Source organism: Phascolarctos cinereus, unplaced genomic scaffold (genome assembly GCF_003287225.1).
Source record: "Phascolarctos cinereus isolate Bilbo 61053 unplaced genomic scaffold, phaCin_HiC Scaffold_1;HRSCAF=81, whole genome shotgun sequence".
Classification (NCBI taxonomy): Eukaryota; Metazoa; Chordata; class Mammalia; order Diprotodontia; family Phascolarctidae; genus Phascolarctos; species Phascolarctos cinereus.
In genome coordinates, this window is record NW_027555514.1 from 170,054,607 (window position 1) to 170,080,640 (window position 26,034).

General features: G+C 36.7%; 1 protein-coding gene across 2 annotated transcripts in view; it reads right to left on the reverse strand.

Moving 5' to 3' along the window:
• BMAL2 (basic helix-loop-helix ARNT like 2) overlaps positions 1 to 26,034 on the reverse strand; it is a 91,739-nt gene that overhangs the window by 31,801 nt on the left and 33,904 nt on the right. For both annotated transcript variants that reach the window (XM_020965114.2, XM_020965111.2), the window contains exons 5-12: positions 22,247 to 22,326; positions 19,933 to 20,025; positions 17,765 to 17,882; positions 15,966 to 16,109; positions 8,265 to 8,505; positions 7,018 to 7,124; positions 6,639 to 6,789; positions 42 to 100 (exon numbers count right to left, since the gene is read on the reverse strand). In XM_020965114.2, the coding sequence (XP_020820773.1) occupies positions 42 to 100; positions 6,639 to 6,789; positions 7,018 to 7,124; positions 8,265 to 8,505; positions 15,966 to 16,109; positions 17,765 to 17,882; positions 19,933 to 20,025; positions 22,247 to 22,326 (993 nt within the window). The remainder of the gene's footprint in view (positions 1 to 41; positions 101 to 6,638; positions 6,790 to 7,017; positions 7,125 to 8,264; positions 8,506 to 15,965; positions 16,110 to 17,764; positions 17,883 to 19,932; positions 20,026 to 22,246; positions 22,327 to 26,034) is intronic.

Genomic DNA, 26,034 nt, shown 5'->3' on the forward strand with positions numbered 1-26,034 from the left:
CAGGCCCAAATCAAAAAAAAAACCACAACCCCCTATCTTACCTTCTGATGACTGTGAGCTGCAAGTAAGCAGTGATGTTCCTCTGGATTCTCTACATCCCCTAAAATTAAAAAATGCTACAAATTTAGGGGAAAAAACGGATCCGACAAACAATATAAAAATAATTTATTAAGTACCTACCACGTACAAAGCTTTGTTCTGGGTCCTAGGGAATTAAATTTATATGCAATTATTCTGTATGATCATATTTGTAAGTATTTGGTTAGAGTAAAAAAACATGCATTTAAAAATTATTTTTTAAAATTGATAAGCATCTGTTTTCCCCCTTTCCCCACGGGAAAAAATCCCTTGTACACACACACACACACACACTCTCACACATATGTACATACACACATATGTCTGCACAATTATATATACATGGATATATATAATATACATATATATAATATACATATATATGTTTGACTATCTATATCCCTGTCTGTCTATATGTTGTTGTTCAGTCGTTTTAGTCATGTCCGACGCTTTGTGACTACTTGGGGTTTTCTCCGCAAAGATACTAGAGTGGTTTGCCAATTCCTTCTCCAACTCATTTCACAGATAAGCAAACTGAGGCAAACAGGTTTAAGTGACTCGCCCAAGGTCACACAGCTAATAAGTGTCTAAGGCCAGATTTGAACTCAGGAAGATGAGTCTTCCTGAGTCTAGGCCTGACATTCTATCTTCCAGGCCATCTAGTTGCCCACTATTTTTATATATCTACATCTATATCTTTACACAGGCAAAACAAATTGCCTATTCATCCACATGAGTTTTGAGCTAAGTGATATATAGCATTTTTGAGAGAATGTCATCCTATTACACAATATAACTCTGGATAAGTGCAGATTATTCCATATCCAGTACATGCCATGGTATTTAATTTTATATTTGCCCTAAACTGTGATATCGTTAAGACGACAAGAGATATGTTGGTTATAGGAGATTGACAGAAGGTATTATATTTTTTTTTCCACCACTTATCCTAGCTAAAGAAAAGGATCACTATTTTAGAAATGCCATTGCAATTTCAAAGAGACATTTACAGAATCAAAAAGCCTAAAGGATAAAAAAGTAAAAGAAATGAGGTGAAGATACAAATTTTTAGATAATAAATTAGTGTACATGGTTTAAAATAAACCTGAAGTAAAGCATTCACGTGCTCCATTAAAGGTTGGGAAGTGCTGGAAACAGAGGTATGGAGAGTGAGATAGAAGTGCCATAATCATCTTACAAAGAAAGTACAAACAACAAAATATATAATAATAGCATTTACGTAGTGCTTTAAGATTTGCAAAGCACTTCACAAATATTGTCTCATTTGGTCCTCATAACATCTGAGAGATAGGTGCTATTGTTATTCCTATTTTAAAGACAAGGAAACTGAGGGACAGAGGTTAATTAAGTGACTTGCCCAGAGTCGCCCAGCTAGTAAGTGTCTGAGGCTGGATTTGAACTCAGGTCTTCCTGACTCCAATGCTCTGCCATTCTAGCTGCTAAGAATATGAAATATTAAGCAAAAAACAAACTCCCATATGTGATATAAAAATTCTATATACACAGAAAAGAAAAAATTAATCAAAATACAATTACCTATGTATAAGATTTTAAAAATCTATGTGTAAGCTCTATATCTATGTTCAAGATATGTATCTACGCATAAGATTTTTAAAATGACAACATTGGTAAGCTGGCATAAGGGAAGGGAAGAAAATTAAAGACAAATTGGTGGGGGAATACAGTACGGAACTTCTGGGATAAAAGAAGAAATACGCTAAGTGATATTATAACCATTATAACCATAGACTGCCCAATAACATGCAAAAGATGAATAATGTTTTCCTGATAAATATAACAAAAACTGGCATGAAGTTAAGACACGGTAAAGTATTTCAAATATCTAGAAATCCCATTCTACCATGAGATAATCTGAGAAATTCTTGACTTGTCCTGTTGATAATGTCATCTCTCAGGAGGCAAATGTAGTGAAGAGGTAAGCTGCTATTTTAGACAATTCTGACCAATAAGAAAGAGTTGTTTGGTGAAAAGAAAATGATAAAAAAAAAACCCTTGGGTAAGAGTGGCTACATTATCTTATAATTTATGATAACCAAAGAGGATGACAACTAAAGGCATGTGTCTTACTCTTTATTGTCAAACTTCAAAAAGTCCAGAGAAAAGATACATTTGATCTATAAGCTGAGACTATCATGAAAGATAGCTGAAGATGGATGACATGCTTGCAAAAATTTGATTCTGCATATATGCTACAGATAAAGTTACATGAGTTGCTTTTCTGATGATGCTTTTCTGACTTCCCATTAGATTGTAAGCTCCTAACAACCATCAAAACTATTTGGTACTAGCTAAGAAATAGCGAGGTAGATCAATGGAATAGGTTAGATACACAAGACACAGCAGTCAATGACTATAGTAATACTGTTTGATAAACCCACAGAGTCCAGCTTCTGGGATAAGAACTCACTATTTCACAAAAACTGTTGAGAAAACAGGAAAATTGTATGGCAGAAACTAGGCACAGATCAACATGTTACACCACATAGCAAGATAAAGTCAAAATGGGTACATAACTTAGACATACAGGGTGATATCATAAGCAAATTAGGAGAGCAAGGAGCAGCTTACCTGTCATATCTATAGAGAAAGGAAGAATTTAACAAGAGATAGAGGACATTATGAAGTGCAAAATGGATAATTCTGTTTACATTAAATTAAAAAAGGTTTTGTACAAACAAAGCCAATGTAAGCAAGATTAGAAGGAAAACAGAAAGCTGGGAAACAGTTTTTACATCCAGTGTCTCTGATAAGGGCTGCATTTCTAAAATATATAGAGAACTGAGTCAAATTTATAAGAATACATGTCATTCCCCAATTGATAAATGGTCAAAGGATATGAGCAGACAGTTCTCAGATGAAGAAATTAAAGCCATCTAGAGTCATATGAAAAATGCTCTAAATCACTATTGATTAGAGAAATGCAAATCAAAACAACTCTGAGGTACCACATGACATCTATCAAATTGGCCAACATGACAAAACAGGAAAATGATAAATGTTGGAGAAGATGTGGGAAAATTGGAACACCAATGCATTGTTGGTAGAGTTGTGAAATGATCCAACCACTTTGGAGAGCAATTTGGAACTATGCCCAAAGAGCTATAAAAATGTGCATACCCTTTGACCCAGCAATAGCACTTCCAGGGCTATACCCCAGAGACATCATACAAATGGGAAAAGGACCCACATGTACAAAAATATTCATAGTAGCTCTTTTTGTGGTGGCAAAGAATTGGAAATTGAGAGGATGCCCATCAATTAGGGAATAGCTGAAGAAATTGTGGTATATGATTGTAATGGAATACTATTGTGCTATAAGAAATGACGAACAGGCTGACTTCAGAAAAACCTGGAAACACTTGTATGGTCTGATGCTGAGTGAAGTGAACAGAACCAGAAGAACGTTGTACACAATAACAGTCACGTTGTGTGATGACTAATATTGATAAACTTAACCCTTCTCAGCAATACAAGGATCTAAGACATTTCCAAAGGCCTCATGATGGAAAATGCTGTCCACATCCAAAGAAAGAACTATGGAGTTTGAATGCAGATTGAAGCATACTATTTGCTATTTTTTTTCTTCTGTTGTGTTTTGTTTCCTTTTTCTGGTGGTTCCTCCTATTAGTTCTAATTCTTACTTACAACATCACTAATGTGAAAATATGTTTAATAGGAATGTATATGTATAGCGTATATCAGATTGCATGCCATCTAGTGGATGGAGGTGGGGAGGAAGGGGGAGAAAAATTTAAAACCCAAAAGCTTATGGAAGTGATTGTTGATAATTCACAATAAATTAATTTTAAAAAAGAAAGAAAAAAAACAACTCTGAGGTACCATATGACATCTATCAAATTGGCCAACATGACAAAAAAGGAAAACGATAAATATTGGGGAAGATGTAAGAACATTGGAACACTAATGCATTGCTGATGGAGTTGTGAACTGATCCAACCATTCTGGAGAGCAATTTGGAACTATGCCCAAATGGCAATCAAACTGAATATACCCTTTAATCCAGCAATACCACTACTAGATCTACATCCCAAAGAGATCATAAAAATGGGAAAAGGACCCACATGTACAAAAGTATTTACAGCAGCTCTTTTTGTGGTGGCAAAGAATGTGAAATTGAGGGGATGCCCATCAACTGGGGAATGGCTGAACAATATTGTGCTATAAGAAGTGATGGGCAGGCAGATTTCAGAAAAACCTGGAAAGGCTTATATGAACTGATGCTGAGTGAAGTGAGCAGAAGCAGGAGAACACTGTAGACAGCAACATTGTGTGATGACTGACTTTGGCAGATCTTTACTTCAAGCAAGACAGCAGCTTGATCAGGGTGACCTAGGGTCAGCAGGTGCCTCCCTTCCAAGTGCATCTTTGTGCCCTACTGGCATGACTGCTGTTTAGGAAAGGCAACTAGAAAGCTAGGTTTCCCATGTTCACATACATAATTCATCTTAATTCTAGTGCCTTCCCTCTATTAATTATTTCCTATTTATCCTATATGTAGCATGCTTTGTACATATTTGTTTGCATGTTGTCTCTCCCATTTAGACTGTAAGCCCCTTGAAGGCAGAAACTGTCTTTTGCCTCTTTTTGTGTCCTTAGCACTCAGCACAGTGCCTGGCATACAGCAGGTACTTAATAAATATTTAATGATTGATTGATATCCATGTTGGTGAGATACCCAGGGATCCTGGCACATAAAATGCCAACAAGAAACTAATCAATGATGATCAGGCTCAGTGGTGGGAATTTTTTTGATATAACTTTTCCAGTGTGTGTCTGGGACAGAGATCAGAGAACCTGGCATCATTTTGGTTTTGCTCCATAACCAGGTTCTTGAATAGATGGTTTGTCACTTAGAATGGGAAGTGGTAATAACTGGGAACCAGTATGGTTTAACTTAGATCAAGTGATAGGAGACAAATCTAATTGCCTTCTTTGAAGGGGTTATCATAGACTGTTATATCCGGCAAATCCTGTGGGCATAATATATCTATATTTCAACAAGATTTTTTTTTTGCTTTTTGGCTTGGCAATGGGGTTAATTTAAGTGACTTGTCCAGGGTCACACATCTAGTGTTAAGTGTTTGAGGCCAGATTTGAACTCAGGTCCTCCTGACTCCAAGGCTGGAGCTCTATCCACTGCGCCACCTAACTGCCCCTCAACAGGATATTTCATAAGCTCTCATAGTATCTGTTTGGCTGAAATGGAGAAATGTGATAGACTGGCTGCTATCACAGTAAGGTAAGCATGTAATTGGTTAAAGAGCTTTTCCCAAAGAATACTGATTAATGGATTAATCGATGTTACTCCACAGGGAGGTCTTGGTCCCACTGTGCCCAAAATTTTTATCAGAAATTTGGATGATGATCAAGAAAGCATGCTTATTAAATCTGTGAATGACACAGAATTGGAGAAAGTTTATAAGTTGAACAATAGAGTCAGGATCCCCAAAGATCTGGATATGTTGGTGTAACAAACTGAAATTAATCTGATGGAAATTAATTGGGATTAACATAAAGTGTTGCACTTAATTTTTAAACATTTATTCCTTTATTTTTAATTTTCAGCACTCACTTCCCTAAGATTCTGAATTCCAAATTTTTTCCCCTCTCTCTCCCCTTCACCCACCCCAAGATGGCATGCAATCTAATATAGGCTGTACATATACATTCATATAAACATATTTTCACATTAGTCATGTTGTAAAGAAGAATTAGAACCAATGGGAGAAACCATGAGAAAGAAGGAACAAACAAAAAGAGAGCAAATAGTATGCTTCAACCTGTGTTCAGAATCCATAGTTCTTTTTCTGGATTACACTTAATTTTCTAAAAAGAAATTGAACAAGTAGAGGTTGAGGAGACATAACAATGACAGTTTATATGAAAAATATTTAGTGGTTAGTTGACTGTGAGCTCAACATGAATTCAGAGAGTATTACGGCTGCCAAAATAATTAAAACTTGGGTTATCAGTAATTCCCAGTAAAAGGTAGGCAACAGGCTTACTGTATTGTATACTGGGCAGACTACCTCCAGAGTACCGTTTTCAGTTCTTTTTAAGAGAAACATTGACAAATTATATTTTTAACCATATTTTAAGAGAAACATTGACAAACTAGAGCACCACCAAAGAAGAGACAACAGAATTGGGAGAGGGCTTGAAATCCTGGTAGCTAGCTGGTGCAGTGGATAAGAGCATGGGACTTGCAGTTAGGAAAACCTGAGTTTGAATCTGGTCTCAGGCATACTGTGTGACCCTGGCTGGGCAAGTCACTTAACCTCTGGCTGCCTCGGTTTCCTCATCCATCAAACGGTGATAATAATACTACTTATATCACAGGATTGTAGTGAGACTCAAATAAGACAAGATATGTAAAGTCTTTTGCAAACCTCAAAACTATTATTCTAGCTATTATTATGTCATAGGAGGAATTATTAAAAGAAATGGGGCCTTGAGCAGATTATGGTACTAAGATAATAATTTTTAAAATTACTTACAGAACTAATGTGTTGATGGATACAATGTATTCCAGTTCTTTGGTCCAAGGGTTTATGAAACTAAACCACTGGCTTTTTAAAGTTATAAAGGAGCCATCTTTCGCTTTGAACTTGTAGGAATCAGTAAAGATTTTCTCCTTACTCTGCAGGACTAAATAGACAAGAAAAAATTCAGAATATTGTAATATTCTTAAAGTAATAGGTCACTGTTATAAAATTAATTTCATTCATATTCTTTCAAGTTTCTGAACTTGTAGGTTCTATGTAAATTAGGATTCAATATTATTTGAGAGAAGGGAGAGAAAAAAAGAGGGAAGAGACAGAGAAAAGAAAAATAAGGGGAAAGATTTTATGGAGGAGATTCCCATTCATTGCATACCTGCTTTGTGTTTGTTGGTTAGATTACTGTGATCATCTTGATGGAAGTATTCATAACAAGAAGTTCCCAAAAGTTCTTGTGGAAGATAGCCTAAAATTGCAGTTGCCCTTTTTAAACAGAAAAAAATAAAATTCAGAGCTGGTGCATGCACAACTTCGTCATTCTAAATAATAGTCTACATTGGAGGTGTCAATCCTCCCCACTGTGCACATGGCCCCCAAAACTCCTGAGTGCAGATGAAGCAGATTAAAATGTAATTGGGAAATGTTTAACAAAATAAATAAAAATATAATTCAACATGGATAATGTTAATTTGTGGTTTTCTAAGTCAACATGTGGTAGCCAGGGATCTGTTTTTTATTTGCATTTGACATCACTGGTCTCTTCTATTTTTACATTATTATTATCAAGGTTGTTAGATGTCATAATGGAGAGAGTGCTTGGTCTAGAGTCAGGAAGAGCTAAATTCAAACACGCCTTTATTCCTAATTTATTTATATTGTCTGTGTGGCCCTGAGCAAGTCACTTAACCACTTTGCCTGCCTCAGTTTCCTCAACTGTAAAATGGGGGTAATATTGACACTTACCTCCCAGGTTGTTGTTATGATTAAATGAGGTAATATCTGTAAAGCAGCACAGTGCCTGGCACATAGTCAGTGTTTAATAAATGCTTGTTCTTCTTCCCCTCCCCAACCACTAGTTAGAGGAGAACCACAGTAGGACAACATATGAGTAGAAGGCAAGGACGCTCGGGAGTTTCATAGGATTATAGGATCCTAGATCTAGAGTGGGAAAAGACCTCACTAGCCATCTAGTTCAACCCCCTAATTAAATAGGTGAAGAAACTGAGGCCTAAGGAAGTCAAGTGACTTGCCCAAGGTCACCCAGGCAGTAAGCATGTCCTTCACATGTACTCTCTGGGCTCTTCAGACTCTCAGATTCCATGCTGGAATGTTATAGCACAACTGGAAATTTCAAGGTAGGAGGCAGATCTTCTCGTGTCCCAACCTAATCAAAGACATAATGATTATTGTTCCCAGGTTAATGAAACTATGGCTACTGGCTGCCTCTCCATCTCACGTCATTAAATGAGATACACCGTAGTGATCGTACTTAAGTTAGAAGTTTGCTGACATATCAGTAAAAGATCTCATTTTACTCAATCCTTTACTTTATAAATTAAGTCAATCCAGATGGGCTACATCTGCATCAGCACTTGCAATTCTAATTGTTATTGCATTGGTTACCGTTGATCCACGTAGACAAACTTTCCATTCGTGGCAAAGCGGGTAACAAATTCTGTTGGTTTGACTTTAATTTCCCCACTGTTCTGTGGGACAATATATGGATGTAGTCTTCCAATGGCTACAAGGCAGTTAAAGTTACTGCTGGTTTTCTGGCTGTCATTCTCCTCTTCCAGTCCCACTACACTCAGAGGCCAGCTCCTCAAATAGCCCATGCAGTGAACAGTACAGAACTTCCTGTGATCTAATTTAGGAGGAGAAAGAAAGAAAGAAAGAAAGAAAGAGAGAGAGAGAGAGAGAGAGAGAGAGAGAGAGAGAGAGAGAGAGAGAGAGAGAGAGAGGGAAGGAAGGAAGGAAGGAAGGAAGGAAGGAAGGAAGGAAGGAAGGAAGGAAGGAAGGAAGGAAGGAAGGAAGGAAGGAAGGAAAGAAGGAAAGGAAGACAGAGAGAGAAAGGAAGGAAGGGAAGGAAAGGAAAGGAAGAAAGAGAGAGAAAGGAAGGAAAAAAAGAAAGACAAAGGGAAGAAAGAAAGAAGGATGAAAGGAAGGAAGAAAGGAAAGAAAAGAAGGAAAAAAGGAAAGGAAAGGAAAGGAAGGAAGGAAGGAAGAAGGAGGGAAGAAGAGGGATAGAAAGAAGAGAGGGAGGTAGGGAAGGGAAAGAAGAGAAGAAAAGAAAATGAAGTCATTAGGAATAAATCATTTATATAAAATATAAATAAATAAATTTCAGTCATAGGAGCAATATTTGTGCTTTGAAACTAGGAATAAGTCAGAAAATGGCAGATGAACTGACCCCTGTTTTAAAAGAATTCTGTGTTGTTTTCTGCTTTGTAGCCTTGATAACTGAAGTGATTCCGTCTCACTTTCTGGAAATTTAGTTATGCTTTCCACATGAAAAAAAGGGGAAAAAACCCTTGGTTATATCAGCAATAATATATTAATAATATAATGATAACATATTATTGTTTCAATTTATATTAACCCAATTCTGGTTTCATAGTTAACACAATTTTTAAAATGAAGGTCATTAATATGTATTGCAAAGAGTTTTACAATGTACCCCCATCCTGTTAACTGCATGTTTAATAATTTTTTCATTAATTTCTCAGGTTTAGTTTGGTTTTGGGGTGGGAAAAGGTTTTGAATATATTATATGCATATTCCAGAGGTATCAGGGAACTAATTAAAAGTGAAAAAGTAGTTAAAATGGAGGAAGAAAGAGATTTCTTTTCAGTGGCCTGACAATACAGCTAGACTTTTAATCCTTTCATTTGACTTTGTCAGATCCTGGACAGAAAGCCTCAGCATTGGGTTAAACATTTTACAGAGCTCCCAGATTCGTATTAACAAGAACAAAGTTGCAGCCAAAGCCAAAAATGCTTGACCCTTCAAAAACTCACTGAAGTCTAATTGTTAGTGCCTATAGATATTTGCTGTGGGCCCATGCAAATATTCCAGTCATTGCAATAGTGGGGAACAAATTCCATTGGTCTGACTTTAATCTCCCCACAGTTCTGTGGGATTGTATATGGAGAGAAATTTCCACAATCAATAAAACAGTTAAATATATTGTTGTCTTTCTTATTGCCATTATAATGTAAATTAACATGTATATTTATTATAATAATATATCACATGCTGTATATTTTATTATATATTAATGTGATACTTATATATGCTTATCTAGAATATCATATAAAATCTATACATAATAATAGTAATTCTCTATAGTTATCAATCTACTTGCTACTAATCACAGCTCACATTTAAATAATACTTTACATTGCTATTTGAAACAATAAATAAGCCCTCAAAAATTTTCACACTTTGTCCTTGTCTCTTATTACATTCTGAGGCTGGTTCCTCAGATAATCAGGGTGGAGGATAACTACATTGATTTTTACATTTTCAATAGGATTTTCAATGAGGCTTGCTTATAACTTTAAAGTTATTTTTTAAAATTCAATTATATTTTATTTTCAGTTTCAAGTTCTCTCCTTCCCTCACCTCCCAACTATTGAGAAGACAAATATATGTTTAATCATACAAAGTAGAAAAATTATCTAATTCACCAAAAATATTTTATGAAAATAATTTTCTAGGAAAAATCATGTGTTCTTTTTTGAGGCATTTTGAAGGTTTGGTTTTTGTGGTTTTTTTGCTTACTTCAAGGTCCAGTTCAACTCTTCTACAAAACCTTCAAATAACTCTCGAGGCTCATTTGACAGATAAGCACAGTTTTGATATCTTAGAATCATGGATCGATTACAGTCTTATTCACCTTCTCATGGATTTGGTTTTTTTTTCTTTTTTCAATTAGACTGTAAGGTCCAAAAGAACAAGACTATGTTTTATTATTTTTCTTTTTGAGGCAATCTGGGTTAAATTACTTGCCCAGGGTCACACAGCTAGTAAGTAAGTGTCTGAGGTAGGATTTCAGTTCAGGTCCTTCTAACTGCAGGGCTAGTTCTCTACCCACAGTGCCACCTAGCTGCCTCTGTTTAAGTACTTATTGATTCAAAACCCATAGAATTTTAGAGCTGGAACCCCAGACATCATCTAGGCCGGCAGTTCTTAAAATGTGGTCTGAGGTCTGAGACCTGGTCCTTAGACTGAGGTCCAAGACCTTTACAGGGAATGCATGAAGCTAAAGTTATTTTCAGAGTAACACTAATATGTTATTTGCTTATTAAAATGCCCTTGTTTTCCACATCTATGTAAGGCCAGATTTTCTTATAAACTTTGACCAAAACTATGTATTGTGATGGACTGAATATAGAAGCAGATAGCAGAATCCAGCTGCCTTCTATTAAACCAGACATGAAAGAGATTTGCAGACCTATGGAAAACAATGCTACTCTTCTCCCCAAATTTTTGGTTTTGGAAAATTATGGTTATTTTTAATTAAAAAATTTTAATGAATAAAGAGTTTAAAATTTATCAATTTTAATTTCAAAAACAGTAAACATAAATATAACCCATCTAAACAAAAAGCACTTGGGGGTCCTCAATAATTTTTAAGAGTAGAAAGGGGTCCTGAGACCAAAAAGGTTGAGAACCTCCAATCTAGTTTCACAGCTTCTTTGTATCCCCTTCGGTATCTAGCACAATGCTTTTCCCATGACAGACATTTTTAAAATATTTGTTAACTTGAAATATGAAGACAAAATGTGTTCACATAGTAACCAATATCTTTGCTGTAAATGAAATAAATAAACTGTCAAGAGATGTCAAAGGGAAGTAGTATAAACTCCTTGAGGGCAGGCACTGTCTCATTTTCCCAGGTAGCTAGTCAGCAGAGTGGATATAGTGCTGGACCTGGAGTCAGGAAGACCTGAGTTCAAATCCCACATCAGATACTAGTTGTGTGACCCAAGGTAAGGCCAATCACTTAACCTATATATGACTCAGTTTCCTCACCCATTAAATGGGAATTAAAAACAGCACTTACTTTCCAGTGATGTAAGGATAAAATGAGATAATTGTAAAAGCTTTGTAAACTTTAGTAAAGGGCTATATAAATGCTAACTGTTGTTTTCATTATTTTTATGTTTATATTTTTATTTATAGTTTTATATTTTCTCTTTGTGTGTAGGATCAGGAAAGGCATCTTGTAGGAAATACCTGAGTTGAGCTTGAAGGAAGTTAAAAATTCTAAGATATGAAGTGAGAAAGGACTGCATTCCAGGCATGAAGAATAATCTAAAAGCATATAGGTGGGAGATGCAGTGCTGTATCAGGCAACAATGAGAAGGCCATTTTGGCCAACCACAGAATCATGAGGGATGGTAGTATGATTAGCATGGAAGAAAGGCTGGATCCAAGCTGTGAAGGGTTTTAAATGTCAATCTGAGGATTTTATATTTATCCTAGAAGCAAGAGGGAATTACTAAAGATTCTTGAGCAGAGAAGGATATGGTCAAACATGTGCTTTTGGGAGACTGTTTTGACAGCTGGATAGAAGGATGGATTAGGGAAGGAAGGGCCAGAAGAAGGGCATACAGCTAAAAAACTATTGTTGCAATAGTCCAAGTGAGACATGATGGGAACTTGATCTACGCCATGGGCTGTATGAATGGAGAGCAAATAGATATAAAAGATGCTGTAGAAGTAGACTTAGCATCTGATTAGATGTGAGGGAGAGGGACATTGAACAGTAGAGGATGACTCCTAGGATGCAGACCTGGATGGCTAGATTCTGGAAAGCAATTTAGAACTATGCTTCCAAAGGTACCAAACTGCTCATATTCATGACCCAGCTATATGACTTCTAGGACTATACCCCAAAGAAATCATAGAGGAAAAGGACCTATGTGTGCAAAAATATCTGTATCAGCTCTTTTTCATGGTAGTCAAATATTGGAAACCAAAGGGATGTCTTCCTATTGGTGAATGACTAAACAAATTTTGGTACATGAAAATAATGGACTATAATTGTGCCATAAGAAATGATTAAATGGAGAATTTCAGAGAAAACAGGGAAGACCTCTATGAATGAAGATGAAATATGCAATTTGCTTCCTGCCAGAGAGGTGATGAACTTAAAATGCAGAAACACACACTTTTGCACACAACCAATGTGAGACTTTTCCTTGCCAGACTATGACTGTATATATCTAGATTTTTTTCATGGCTCAATTGGGAGAGGATGTAATGGGGGGAGCAGATTCATAAAATTTTAAAAATTGAATTTAAACATCTGGATAGTTAGAAGTATTGTAGTGCCTTTAGTGAATAAAGACATTTCCAAGAAGGGTGAATTTAAGGGGGAAGGTAATAACTTATCTTTTGGACATTTGGATTTTGAGAAGCCCATCAGGAGGCTGGAGCTCAACAGAGAGTTTTTATTGTTGTTCAGTCATTTCAGTTGTGTCCAATTCTGACTGATCACATTTGGGATTTTCTTGGCAAAGAAGTTTGTCATTTCCTTCTCCAGCTCATTTTATAGATGAAAAAAAAACGGAGACAAACAGGGTTAAGTGACTTGCCCAGGGTCACACAAGTAGTAAGTGTCTGAGGCCAGATTTAGAACTCATGAAGATAAGTCTTCCTGACTCCAAGCCCAGCACTCTATCCACTGCACTACCTAGCTGGCCCCAAGAGAGAGTAGGGCTAGATACATAGATTTGGGAATCATCTGAATAGAAAACCCATGGAAGTTGATAATAAGCTCATTGAGAGAGTGTGTGTATAGAGACAGAAAGGAAAGAGTGCTCAGAACAGAACCTTAAGAGACAAGTAGCGTGAGGGGGAAGGGCTCTGGAGTTTTACCCAGCGAAGGAGAAGGAACAATCAGACAAGGTAGGAGGACAACACGAAGAGTTGAAGAAGCAAAGTCATAGGGTAAGAGAGTGGTCAACTGTGTCCAAGGCAGTAGAAAGATTGAGGAGGATGCCTAAGAAAAGCCAGATTAAATTACTAAGAGATCATCTGTAACCTCAAAGAGGGTGGTTTCCATGGCATGGTAGGATCAGAAGCCCAAGTATAAGGAGATGAGGAGTGAGAGGTAGGGAAGTAGTGGCAAGGAATAGACGGCTTTTTTCTAAGAGTTTAATAATGAAATGGAAGAGAGGAAGAGGGGATGATGCCTTAAGAGGGGAGAAAGGTCAAGTGAGTTTTTTTTTTAAGGATGGGGATGACCTGAGCATGTTTATAGGCAACTGCAAATGGATAAAGAGAGTGTACCCTGTGCATGGGAAAGGGGTGGAAGCTTCCAGAGGGGAAGGGTAGGGATGGAATGACAATATAAAGGGCATAAGTAGAAGGGTTAGCCTTGGCAACGAGAAGAGGCACATCTTTGTCAGGGATTAGAGCAAATAAGAAGAGACTGGGAGATGATATAAAAAAAGTTTTAAGGTGTAAACTGGAGGAAAGAGGTCACCTTGTAAGTAGAGTTGCTCTGCTAAGAGGGTAACAGGGGCAGGTTAGGAGACCTAATAGGGGAAAAGAGGTTTTAGAATAGCCATTGCAAGAGTGTGATTGTCAGAGAAGAATAAAAAGGCTGTTTTGCAGCCATGAGGGTTCAGTTGAGATTAGATGGCATAAATTTGTAGTGGATTAAATCAGCACTGTAGCACGACTTCTTTCAAGTGCTTCTTTCAAGCTTTCTGACCTAGGCTGGTTTGTTCCTCCTTAGGCAACCTGATGCTTTGTCCCACCCCTAGCCCCCACCCTCAGCCTCACAATATTAAAGCCAAACTTAGTGCAGGTACAGGACAGATACAACCCACAACAGTTCAGAACTCCTGATTTTAAGAGCTCTACCAGCATCAGCCTCCTCAGGAACTGGGATTACCAGTATGTGCCACCGCCAACTGAGTACTCTTTTCCAATGCTTCTCAAAAATATTCTACAGTTTGTCGGAGGCAGAGTTTAAGAAGAGGATAAGAAGGTACTGACTCACAACTTAGTTAATATTCTATTATAGACAGGTTAGCCATAATCATTTATGTTTTCCCCTGTACATTGTCTTGCTATATTTTGCCATATTGATATGTACCATAAAAATAATCATGACCCATTCTTCTTATTGGATTCAATTTGGTAGCACACCAATTAGTGTATTTCCTGCCAAATTATGATAATTTATACTTCATCAAGGTATAAAAAGGGTAAATCTAGTGTAGAATTCTTTCACATATCCCTGTTTGTGTACCAAGACAGGGAGATGGATGGACACAACATTGGTACTAAGAATAATATACAGAGAAAATACACTTTCCTAATAAGCCAATTTGATGGAAACTGACAGTCTTACACTCAATTTATTTAGCATATAGTCATGGCCAAAATCCCAAAGGCTTCTGAAGGCCCTTAAATTTCCAAACTAAGTTTCATTGATTAGAATAAAAGCAGTTCAACAGGAAGATGCCCACAAAGAAAATCTGTAAATAGATCACAAGGAAATATAAGCAGAAATTTAACAAAACAACTGGTCTTATTATGAAACACAAAACTTACATTAAAAGAAAATCAGTGGGGGGGTTTTGTAATAGTATAATTCTCTAATATATTTTTGAAAGGAACTAAATTTTACCAAAAGACTTATAATTTGAAGGCTTTTAATTAGAAGAGAAGGGAGTAAAAGATAGCTGTATTCAAAATATATGAAGGGCTGTCATATGGAAAAGGGGTGGGACTTATTTTGCTTGGCCCTAGAGGACAAAAGTAGGACCAGTTTGTAGAAGATGCAGAGATAGGTTTTAGCTCAATGTAAAGAAAATTTTCATAACAATTAAAAGTATCCAAAGTAGAATCAACTTCCTTGGGAGGCAGGAGGTTCTACTTAACAAAAAGATTTCAAGGAAAGACTACTTGCTGGGGATGTTGTAGAATTATGGGGATGTTTTTGAATGATGGGTTGAAGTAGATAGCCACCGAGGTCCATTCCAATTTGGAGATACTGTGATCATAACTGTCACTTCTACTCCTTCCCCAATTTTCCTCTTTTGACCCAAATGAATAGATTTTCATCAGCTCCTTTAAGATTACAGGGAATAGGATGAAGTGTTGATTTGATTCTGGAGTGAATTTGATGAGTCTGAATAGCCAAATTGGACAATTAAGTTAAATATATTGTTTTCCTCCTCTTCTCAAGAGGCTTTTGCTTGACTGATGTTGAGATGACATCTCATCTTGTTTGGTTACCACCTAGGGATATTAATTTTATTTTCAAAAACAAAATCACTTGATATTTCAAAAAGATACCTTTCTTCTTTGAATTGGGGAAGCATTCCTGTTCTTCTTTGATTGATGGTCTATAAGACTTTATCCGACAGAAAAAGGACCGTCTTGCGCCAGAATACAGATGAGCTGTTCCACCAGGGAAATTTGCTTGGACTTGAAAGCCAGCTTTCACAACACATATGGTGAGAGAATTCATCAGAAAAAAATGTCTTCAAGCAATAATGAAATCTTTGTTCCCTAACACTTTTAACCACTTTTTACATTTCTTTGTTTACAGTAAATTAAAAAAAATGCCTTTGTGCTTTAATGTAATAACAGCCAAATATTAACAAAATGACTGCAACATAGATTCAAAAATGGCTATTACAAGAGAAATCTATTCTAATTTTATGTAATCTAATTTTGAATTTAAAAAGCTTTCATTTTTTTCTTTGAATTCAAATTTTTTGAAGTATAGAAGGAATAATTAGTTGACATCTACAAATATGTTTCAAATGTGAAGGGAAAAAACTCCCAAGTGATCAACTGAAAAAAAAAACCCTAATTTTTTGCCCATTCCATATTTCACTGTCATTTTCATACTTCAGGGATCTATGATTTCATCAGTGTGGAGCCTCTCTCCATTGATGCAGATCATGATTAATTAAGGTATAAGTCAAGTGACGCATAAGATAACCCTAATTAACTTGATCATGAGCCTGTTTAATGACTTGTTTTGACCAAAATAATAAATCATATGGTAACCACATTGCAGGTGAGGAGGCTCCCTGAACTTAGCCAAGCTGCTCCTCACACAAATTATAGTCTATCGCCAAACCTGGATACAAAGCCTTTCTGGTTTGATAAGGTCTGCTAATGTTCTACTGGCATAATCTTTGACAATCCATGGTCACTGCCATAACAAGATGAGGCATCAGAAGAGATCTTTGGTAGGGGTGTTCTTTTCTTTCCTTCCCTTTGATCTCTCTCTCTCTCTCTCTCTCTCTCTCTCTCTCTCTCTCTCTCTCTCTCTCTCTCTCTCTCTCCCTCTCTCTCTCTCTCTCTCTCTCTCTGTCTCTCTGTGTCTCTTTGTCTCTGTCTCTGTCTCTTTGTCTGTCTCTGCCTCTGTCTCTCTGTCTCTGTGTGTGTGTGTCTCTCTCTGCCTCTATCTGTCTGTCTGTCTGTCTCTCTCTCTCCCCCCTCCCCTGCCATGATATCATTGGTATCAGGACCTTCCAATGAGAAACTTCCTCTACCCTACCAATGCAGACTGGCAGCTTCTCCACATCTTAGATTGCTAGAGAGTTTCCTGGGTGACTTCCTGGGAGAGGTTAGGTGACTTGCAAGGGTCATACAGCTAGTATGTGTCAAAAGCGGAACTCAAATTCAAGTCTTTATGACTCTGAGGTCAGCTCTCTACTATCAATTCTTTTCATATTCTTATGTTACAAAGAATATTATATGATCCAAAGTCTGATTACATTTACTACTTAAAGTTGTGTGTCTCTGGGTGAGTAAATCATCATGTTTTGGAAACTGAGTATAAAAATGTCACAGATCAATGACGCTTGCTGAGTATGACAGCAGAACAGGACTCTGATTCTTGAACAATGTCTTTTCATCTTACAGGGAAAATATTTGAAAGCAAAAATATCACTTTGTTATGCAAAATGAAGGATTTTTTGATATGGCTTTTAAAAGACTGTTTATAGATTTTAATAGCAGAGCCTAACAAAGTATGCATCTTTGAATATATTGGTACCGAAATGTATGAATGCTTGATCTCAACTTTTTGACAACTAATCATAGTCTTTTAAAACAGTGATCATAGTAACACTTACTTTTGGCATCTATCAGCTTCTCTCTTGGCGAAATATCAGAAGAAGAAAGCTGTTCCTTTACTTTGGCAACATCTTTTGGATGTAAGTAGTCAAATAAGCTTTGTCCAGTCAGACTTGCCTAATTGTAAGACAGACTGTTCATTTCAAAGCAGCATAATAAATCCTACTCCCAGTTTCCCTCCCAGGTACACAAAATAAATGTGGTTACTTTTGTTGAAGTTCATAATAAACAAAGGAGTTTTCAGGATACAGTGTAAACTTAAACTAATCTCTTTTATGTGGGGTAAATGTTATTCACTTCCTCTACATCCTCTCTCAAGTCCTCCCATTCTCCTGCCCACCCCTCTGCCAACAGTCAATAGAACTGATAAATTCAATTTAATACCATACATTTCCAAATCCATACACTTGCATTCTAATCACACTAGGATACATCCTAAAGTCATGTAGCCCAGAAAAGAAGTAAAGTATTGTAAATGAAAATGCGGCAGACAAAGATAGCAGTGATTCTATAAAGCAATTTATAATTCTAGTAAAGAACAAAGTAATTCCAGTAAAGAACAAAGAGATGTATAAAACCATGCCAAATCTGTGACCAAAATAACAACCCAGCTGTCCTTTGAGTATACCATGTGATTCCTTCTTGCGTACCTTTGGCTCATACTATTTCTGAAACCTGGAAAGCTCTTATTTCATCATCTCTGTTTCTTTCATTCCTACTCATCTTATTTCCACTTCCTTTCGCAACCACTTCCACCCACAATGATTTCTCTTATGACTCTTTGTTGTTTGTATACTGTTCTCCCTTCCTGGAACATCTCTCTTCTCCAATTACCTAAGCCCTAACTTTCTGTGCCTTTGTGATAGAATGTAAAGAACATTACATTTTAGAAAGAATTGAAGTTGTAGGCTGATCAAAAGGCAATGGAAATTTATACAGTTGGTGTGAGTAGATTACAATACATTACTGAAGAGGAACTGAGCAGAAGGATGTAGCATAAAAGACATTATCCCAGAGATGTTTGTAATCCGAAAAGGACATGGGCTTATCATGTAAAGAGAGTGAGGGATAACTCATGGCTGTCTAGTGTGCTAAATCAAAATCTAAATGTCAAAAGACCTGGAAGACCAACAGGTGACAATATAGAGGTAATAGAACGAGAGGTAAAGGATGAAATATACATTCTTGGACATAGCTAATGTATTGGTTTGTTTTGCTTGACTCTGTTTATTTGTTATTGGGAAAAATTTGAGGGGAGAAGTAGATGTAAAGGGGAAAGTAATAATGCAAAAACAAAGAATGTTAAGCGCCTCAGTGAAAAAAAAATTTTAAGTGCACAGAACAACATAGAAGGAAGTTCAAAAGGAAATCTTCACAAACAGGACAACTCTGGAACTAACATGTGGAATGTATTATCTACTTTAGAAACTTAGCTATATATGATGGAGATTAGTGATTCATGAATAATCCTGTTTTTTTCTGTTTTCTGTATTTGGAAATGCTCATATTCGTTGGTGTTTAGCAAGCTCAGAATGAAAAAAGGGGGGGGGGGGGAAGGCTCCCTATACTTTGAGTGGATCCCTTATGGACAATTTATCTGAAAACATGGACGAGAATTGCACAGGATGAAAAGCTGTGAATGGATTGTGGATAAATTATGATCTATATTGTTGGAGGAAGTACCCAGGTGGAAGACATCACATACCAGTATCGATTGTGAGTACTGCAAATAATTAATTCCCTTAAAGTTACATTATTTGAATCTGCACTACGTATTCCATTGAATTGAAATCAATTACCATCTTTCATATAATAACTCCAAACAGTGAGAATTCAAATAAATGCAACCACTTCAGGGGATTTGGTATTCCCATCAACCCAACCTAACCTGTTTTTCAATATGACAGTTTCTTAGTAAGCAATCTAACCCAAAAGGCATTCATTAGTGCTTTAGGAATGAAGCCACTGTCATCATCATAGTATTTCACTCAAGGGCATATCTTGAAACAGTTATCATGTAAGATTATACTGGAAACTTTCTCAGTAGGAATACTGCTTTTGGAATTTTGACATTAATGAATAGAAAGAAGTTACTTACATATAATATCTTTGTTCAAAAAAGTTAGAAATAAACTACCATAAGTTTTTGAAAAGCAGTATGACATACCTGATCATAATTGAGTGTTTTGGAGACTGATTTAGAGACAAACAGAATTTTTCCTCGATCACATCCAACAACAAATAAGAACCCATCTGCAACCTATAATAATAATAATAATAATAATAATAATAATAATAATAATAATAATGTTGTAAGTGATTCTTTTTCATATTTTGAAAGGTTTGATTTTGAAGAAACTATTGTGGTCTGTAGAATAAACTAAGTCTTCATTTAATTTGCATCCTAAAAAAAATTCAACAAAATGTAAAAGATAACCATGGTATATAAGATCCTTAAGTTAAATTTAAGTACAAACTCATGCTTTTGAATTAGAAAGAAAGTTCAGGCATGGAATACAATTCTCTGGTCTTAATAGTTATCAAATTTCTTTTCATAACAATTATCCTTATGACATTTCTATGTATTTCAATGTATCAGTGACATACACTTGGGGATCACATTTTTATTTTAAAAGGGGTTAGAAAAGTTTGCCAGTCTTTCAATTAACAACACTTGTAACTTGACCTTGGTAGTTCAGACCACATGAACAAAATGCCTACTACTATCTATGGACAATGTATTCTGATTGCAGGCTCACACTGTGAGGGGTGAGTGAACCTCTTAAAAGTTAACCTGAAAATCTAAATTCCATTAAAATACCCTGCATTTCCTCTTCCCCCTCACTGAAGCAAACAGAAAGTGATTACCATCACATAAAGCATCTTTGAATTTTATTATAAGCAGCTAGGTGGTACAGTGGATAGAGTACCAGGTCTGGAACCAGTTCAGATTTGAACCCAGTCATTTACTAGCTGTGACCCTGGGCAAGTTGCCCTGAAGCAGCTAAACGGCACAGTGGATAGACTGCCAGGACTGAAGTCAGGAAGACTGATCTTCCTGAGTCCAAATCCAACCTCAGAGACTTACTAGCTGTGTGACCCTGGGCAAGTCACTTAACCCTGTTTGTTTCAGTTCCCTCATCTGTAAAATGAACTGGAGAAGGAAATGGCAAACAACTCCAGCATCTTTGCCAAGAAGACCCAAATAGGGTCACAAAGAATCAGACACAACTGAAACAACTGAACAACAACACTTTATCATAATATTCCCACACAGCCAATACTTTCTAACTAGAAAGAGATTCAGCATAAATTGGAAAGCCTAATGAATTTAGTAAATAAGATCAGCATGATATTAGTATATGATAAGAAAAGCAAGAACTAGTGAAAATAGTACCAAATAATATTATATTATTTCCTTTAAACATTCTATAGGTATATTCGAAGATTCAGTAGGGTATAATATGGTTTACGTTTAATAGCTTCAATTATGTTTAATAGCTTCAATAATAACTTTTTAGTATAAAAGGAGCCAGAAAAGTAGGTTAATCTCTCAGCTATCATTATAGCTTGAAACTGGTAGCTCAGAGCATGTAGGCCAAAACAACTACCAACACACATGACCTGGGTGGTGATGCTACCATTCCCTAATCATAGATGGGATCAAGTTTTGAGGGAGAAAGGTGAACCTAAAGCTCAAACATAGGAAGTGAAGATGACAGTCCCAAGTCATTTGCTGACAATAACTTAACCAGAGATTAGGTAAAGAGAAAGAAAGAAGAGAATATAGATGGGTGAATTTTGAGGGAATAGGCACAGGGATGGGAAAATAATAACTTAAAAATTAATAATAGATACATTCCATTCATTCCAGTCATGTCCGACTCTTCGGACCCCATTTTGGGGTTTTCTTGGCAAAGATACTGGAGTGGTTTGCCATTTCTTTCTCCCGCTCATTTTATAGATGAGGAACTGAGGCAAGCAGGGTTAAGTGACTTGCCCAGGGTCACACAGTTAGGCCAGATTTGAACTCAGGAAGATAAGTCTTGATTCTAAGCCCAGCACACTATCTGTTGTGCCAACTGGCTGCCCATGTATGTATGTATGCATGTATGTATGTACATATATTTCTTTAATGTTTGCAAAATGTTTACATGCAGAAAAAAATCTTTGGGCATCAGAACAGCTGGTGGAATAGGGGCTTGAGACGAAGCATGAAAGTACCACAGCCCTTAGGTGGAATGCTGGGCTAATGATAAAGGAAGAACAGCCACAAAGTACCTTACCTCACCATTTTGCTTAGTCTTGTCCACTCACACTCGTCCCTACCTTGTTGATGTTGATGTCATACACTATGGGCAAACCTTGCAGGGCTCATTTGTTCCAAAGAGGAAGCAAGTTAAAGATCTCCACCCCTCAAGTCAAACAAAAAGGAAAGGCAAATAAGGACAAGAATGGAGGAAATATATGTCTTGACTTACCTTGAGGATTAAATGTCTCAGCTCATCATCCTGTATAAATGTAGGCTTATAATTATCTCCTGCATAAGAACTGGTAGAGCCTAAAAATAAGAAGCAAACATAAAGAGGTCCTAAAAACACATTCTAGGATGAAATATACATTGTTTTCCAGAAATCTTTATAAAACATTGTCATAAAGCTCATAGACAACTATATATAGGACTCACAGTGGAAGCTGGTGAAAGGAATTCTGCTCCTTGAGGCAAACGGTTTTTTTCCCCCCTAATCTGAAGTGAAGGAAATATAAAAGACTTACTCTGGAACTGTGATTGTGTGAGATATGAGACTATATGTGACTTACCTTTTAGGGTAAGAGTGTACAGTCAAATTGGGGCAGCTAGGTTGTACAGTAGATAGAGTGCAGGGCCTGGAGTCAGGAAGACTCATCTTTCTGAGTTCAAACCTGATCTCAGATACTAACTGGGCAAGTCACTTAATCCTGTTTGCCTCAGTTTCCTCATCTGTAAAATGAGCTGGAGAAGGAAATGGCAAACCACCCCAGGATCTTTGCCAAGAAAACCTCAAATGGGGTCACAAAGAGTTGGGCATGACTGATAACAACTGAACAACACCAAAAATACAGTCAAATGATGTACTTAAGGATGGGACCTGGGAGTTTCATTTTCACCAGAGTAGTCCCTAAAAGACCATGGATTTAGAGATGGAAGGAACGTGAGAGGCCTTCAAGTCTAACTGCCTCATTGTGCAGATGAAGAAATTGAGGTTGAAAGAGGTTAATTGATTTCTCACGGATTACAAAGTTAGTAAATGTCTGGGTCAGAATTTGAACTCAGGTCTTTCCTGACTTCAAGCCCAATTCTTTATGTATTGTACCATTTAGCTGCTGAAGTCATTCTTTTCTCTTTCTAGTTTGTGAGAATTCTTTATTTATTTGCTTTCAAATGACAAATTAATGGATGGAAGGAACTACATATTTTTTAACTCATGTGCAAACACAGTGAATACCTTATATGTAAAGAAAATTTACTTATCTGAAGTCAATGTCTGGCACACAGTAGGTGCTTAATAAATGTTCATTCATTTCCTTGTTCAATATACATACAACAAAATTATGTTGATCAGCATCTTTATTTCTAATATTGTTTGGCTGACTAGATAAGTGAAGTAGCACAGACTGGATACACAATTTTCCTGTGTTCAAAACGTCACAAAGGGAAGCAGTGCCATGGAAGTAGACACTGTTTTCAGGACTGGTCCTCCAAGTAAAAACAAATTACCTCCTATTCCCGAACATAACCTAATCAACTTAACATCACAGATTTAGAGCTGGGAGGGATCTTGGGGGATTTCTAGCAAAGCAAAGTGAAAATAAAAAGAATCCACTGGTCATCTCTGGAAAGAAACCCCAAAATGAAAACGCCTAGGAACCTCAGCTAAAATCCAGAGCTTAGAGTATGACAGTCAACAAGTATTTAAAGGACAAGGGAAAGAAAGGAGATGGGCAGAGAAATTACCGCAGAATTTGAATTGAGTCTTCTGCCTTCTAGCTCCCCTTGCTTTCTGTTATTTCTATGATTTGTTCTTTGACCTACCAATCCTTTGATTTATTATAATTGTTATTGACTTTCCAATTAATTTTAGTTCTTTACTCAAAGGTCCATTATTGAATACAATTTTCATTGCATTGTGGTTGTAAATGATGTGTTTGATATTTCTGCTATTATGAATTGGAGGTTTTTATGCCCTAGGACATGGTCAGCTGAAGGTGGGAGTAATCCATTGGAGAAGATATGAAAAAATAATAGAAAATTTGATTAAAGCAAATGACAATTGAGACCACAACTCTGGATATGCTTGTTTGTCAGGGTCTAAACTTTCCTTGATTTTTTTTTTTGCAACAGCTTTTTTTAAAGTCCTTCTAATAGTATTTGACATTCTTTGAAAGACTGAGTTCAATTCAACAAGCATTTATTAGGCACCTACTGTATGCACAGCATTTTCCTTGCCTTCATGAAGAGTACAGACTAATGGGGAATAAGACATCAACACAGACAGCTTTTACATTTTAAGGACATTAGAGAGTTACAAAACAAAGTGCTAAGTGAGGTCCAAAAGGGGAAACTCATTAATAATCCGAGAATCAGGGTAGGCTTTGTGGAGGAGGTCACATTTGAGTTGAGTTCAGGTTTTAATGTCAGGGTCATTAGAAGGAACCAGGGATGTTTAACTTAGACAAAAGAAGACTTAAAAGAGGTCTTAAGAAGACTTAAGAAGAAAAATAATTTTTTTTTTAGAGATTGCCATATGTAAGAAAGATTGACTTATTTTATTTGGGCCCAGAGGGCATTGAATTGAACTGAACTAAGCAGAAGCTAGAGACAGGCATGTTTTGGCTCAATATAAAAATTAACTTTCTGGCAAACTAAGTTCCATGCAACTGGAGACCTTCAAGCAGAGACTGAATGGTTGATTGTCAGGAATGTTGTAAGGGGGTTTCACATAGCGGGATTAGACTAGGTGGTATTTTGTAATAAAAATTAAGATTTTTATGATTATTATGATTGATTTATTACTGAGATTAAAGCTTAACAAAAATGTTATGTAAACTTCATGGCAACCTTCACTGATGTCAAAAGATCAAGTAAGCTATTACACAACAGACTGTGATTAAAAATTGGGTCCCAGATAATTCCCCCAAAAGAAGGCTCCCCAGGCAACTCCCACCACTAACCATTCCACCGCCATTACCAGGAGCATCAAGTCCTTTTCCTCTCCCATTTGACCTATAGAGTCTCTATCCTACTGTATCTTTTAGGATACAGCACACATACAAAGGTCAGCTATTTAGACTATGAGAGCTACTTTAATAGGTCTCTCATGGACAGCATAGTGCTACAGAAACTGTACTGAATCTGGAACAAGAAAACCTGGTTTCAAATAGAGCCTCTGGTAATGAACTACCTGTGTAGCTCCCTCCACACTCAATACTTTCCCAGGATATTATCCCCACACTGGTTACACTCTCTTCCCTTCCTCATCTAGACCCACTGGGGAACCAGTTCAGTCTACACTATCCTCTACTCTAATTCCTTGCCCCTTGTCCTCTTGCTGATTGTGCCTTGCCAAAACCCAACCTTGGATTACTTCCACTACCTACCACCTTTACTCCTATTCACATGCTGCTGAATCAAGCTGAAGGAAGCCACAAATCCATGCTGATTGGGTCTACTACAAATTTATGTTATATAACTCAACTGGACCCTCATGTCAACAAGGCAATCCTTTACCCATGCTGAAAAATTCTATCCACCTCCAGAGGGAGAATTGATGAACTCTGAGTGCAGATTGAAGCACACTTTTTCATCTTATTTTTCTTGTTTATGTGTGTGTGTGTGTGTGTGTGTGTGTGTGTGTTTTCTTTTGCAACATGGCTAATATGGAAATACATTTTGCAGAATTCACATGTATAATCCACATCATACTGCTTGCCTTCTCAAGGGGTGGGGGAGGGAGAGAATTTGAAACTCAGAATTTAAAAAAATGATTGTCAAAAATTTTTTAAATGTAATTGGGAAATATTTAATGAAATAAATAAAAATATTTTTAAAAAACAAGGCAATCCTTTTACTCCTCTCTCATTGATTCTCTATCCCACTCACCACCAGAGTGTCTGTTCCAAACCTTCTTATCTTTCTTCAAGTATTACCAAGGCACCCCCTCTTACCCGCTCAGCTGAAGACCTTACTTTATATTCACTGAAAAAAAAATTGAGGCCCTTTATTAAGAGC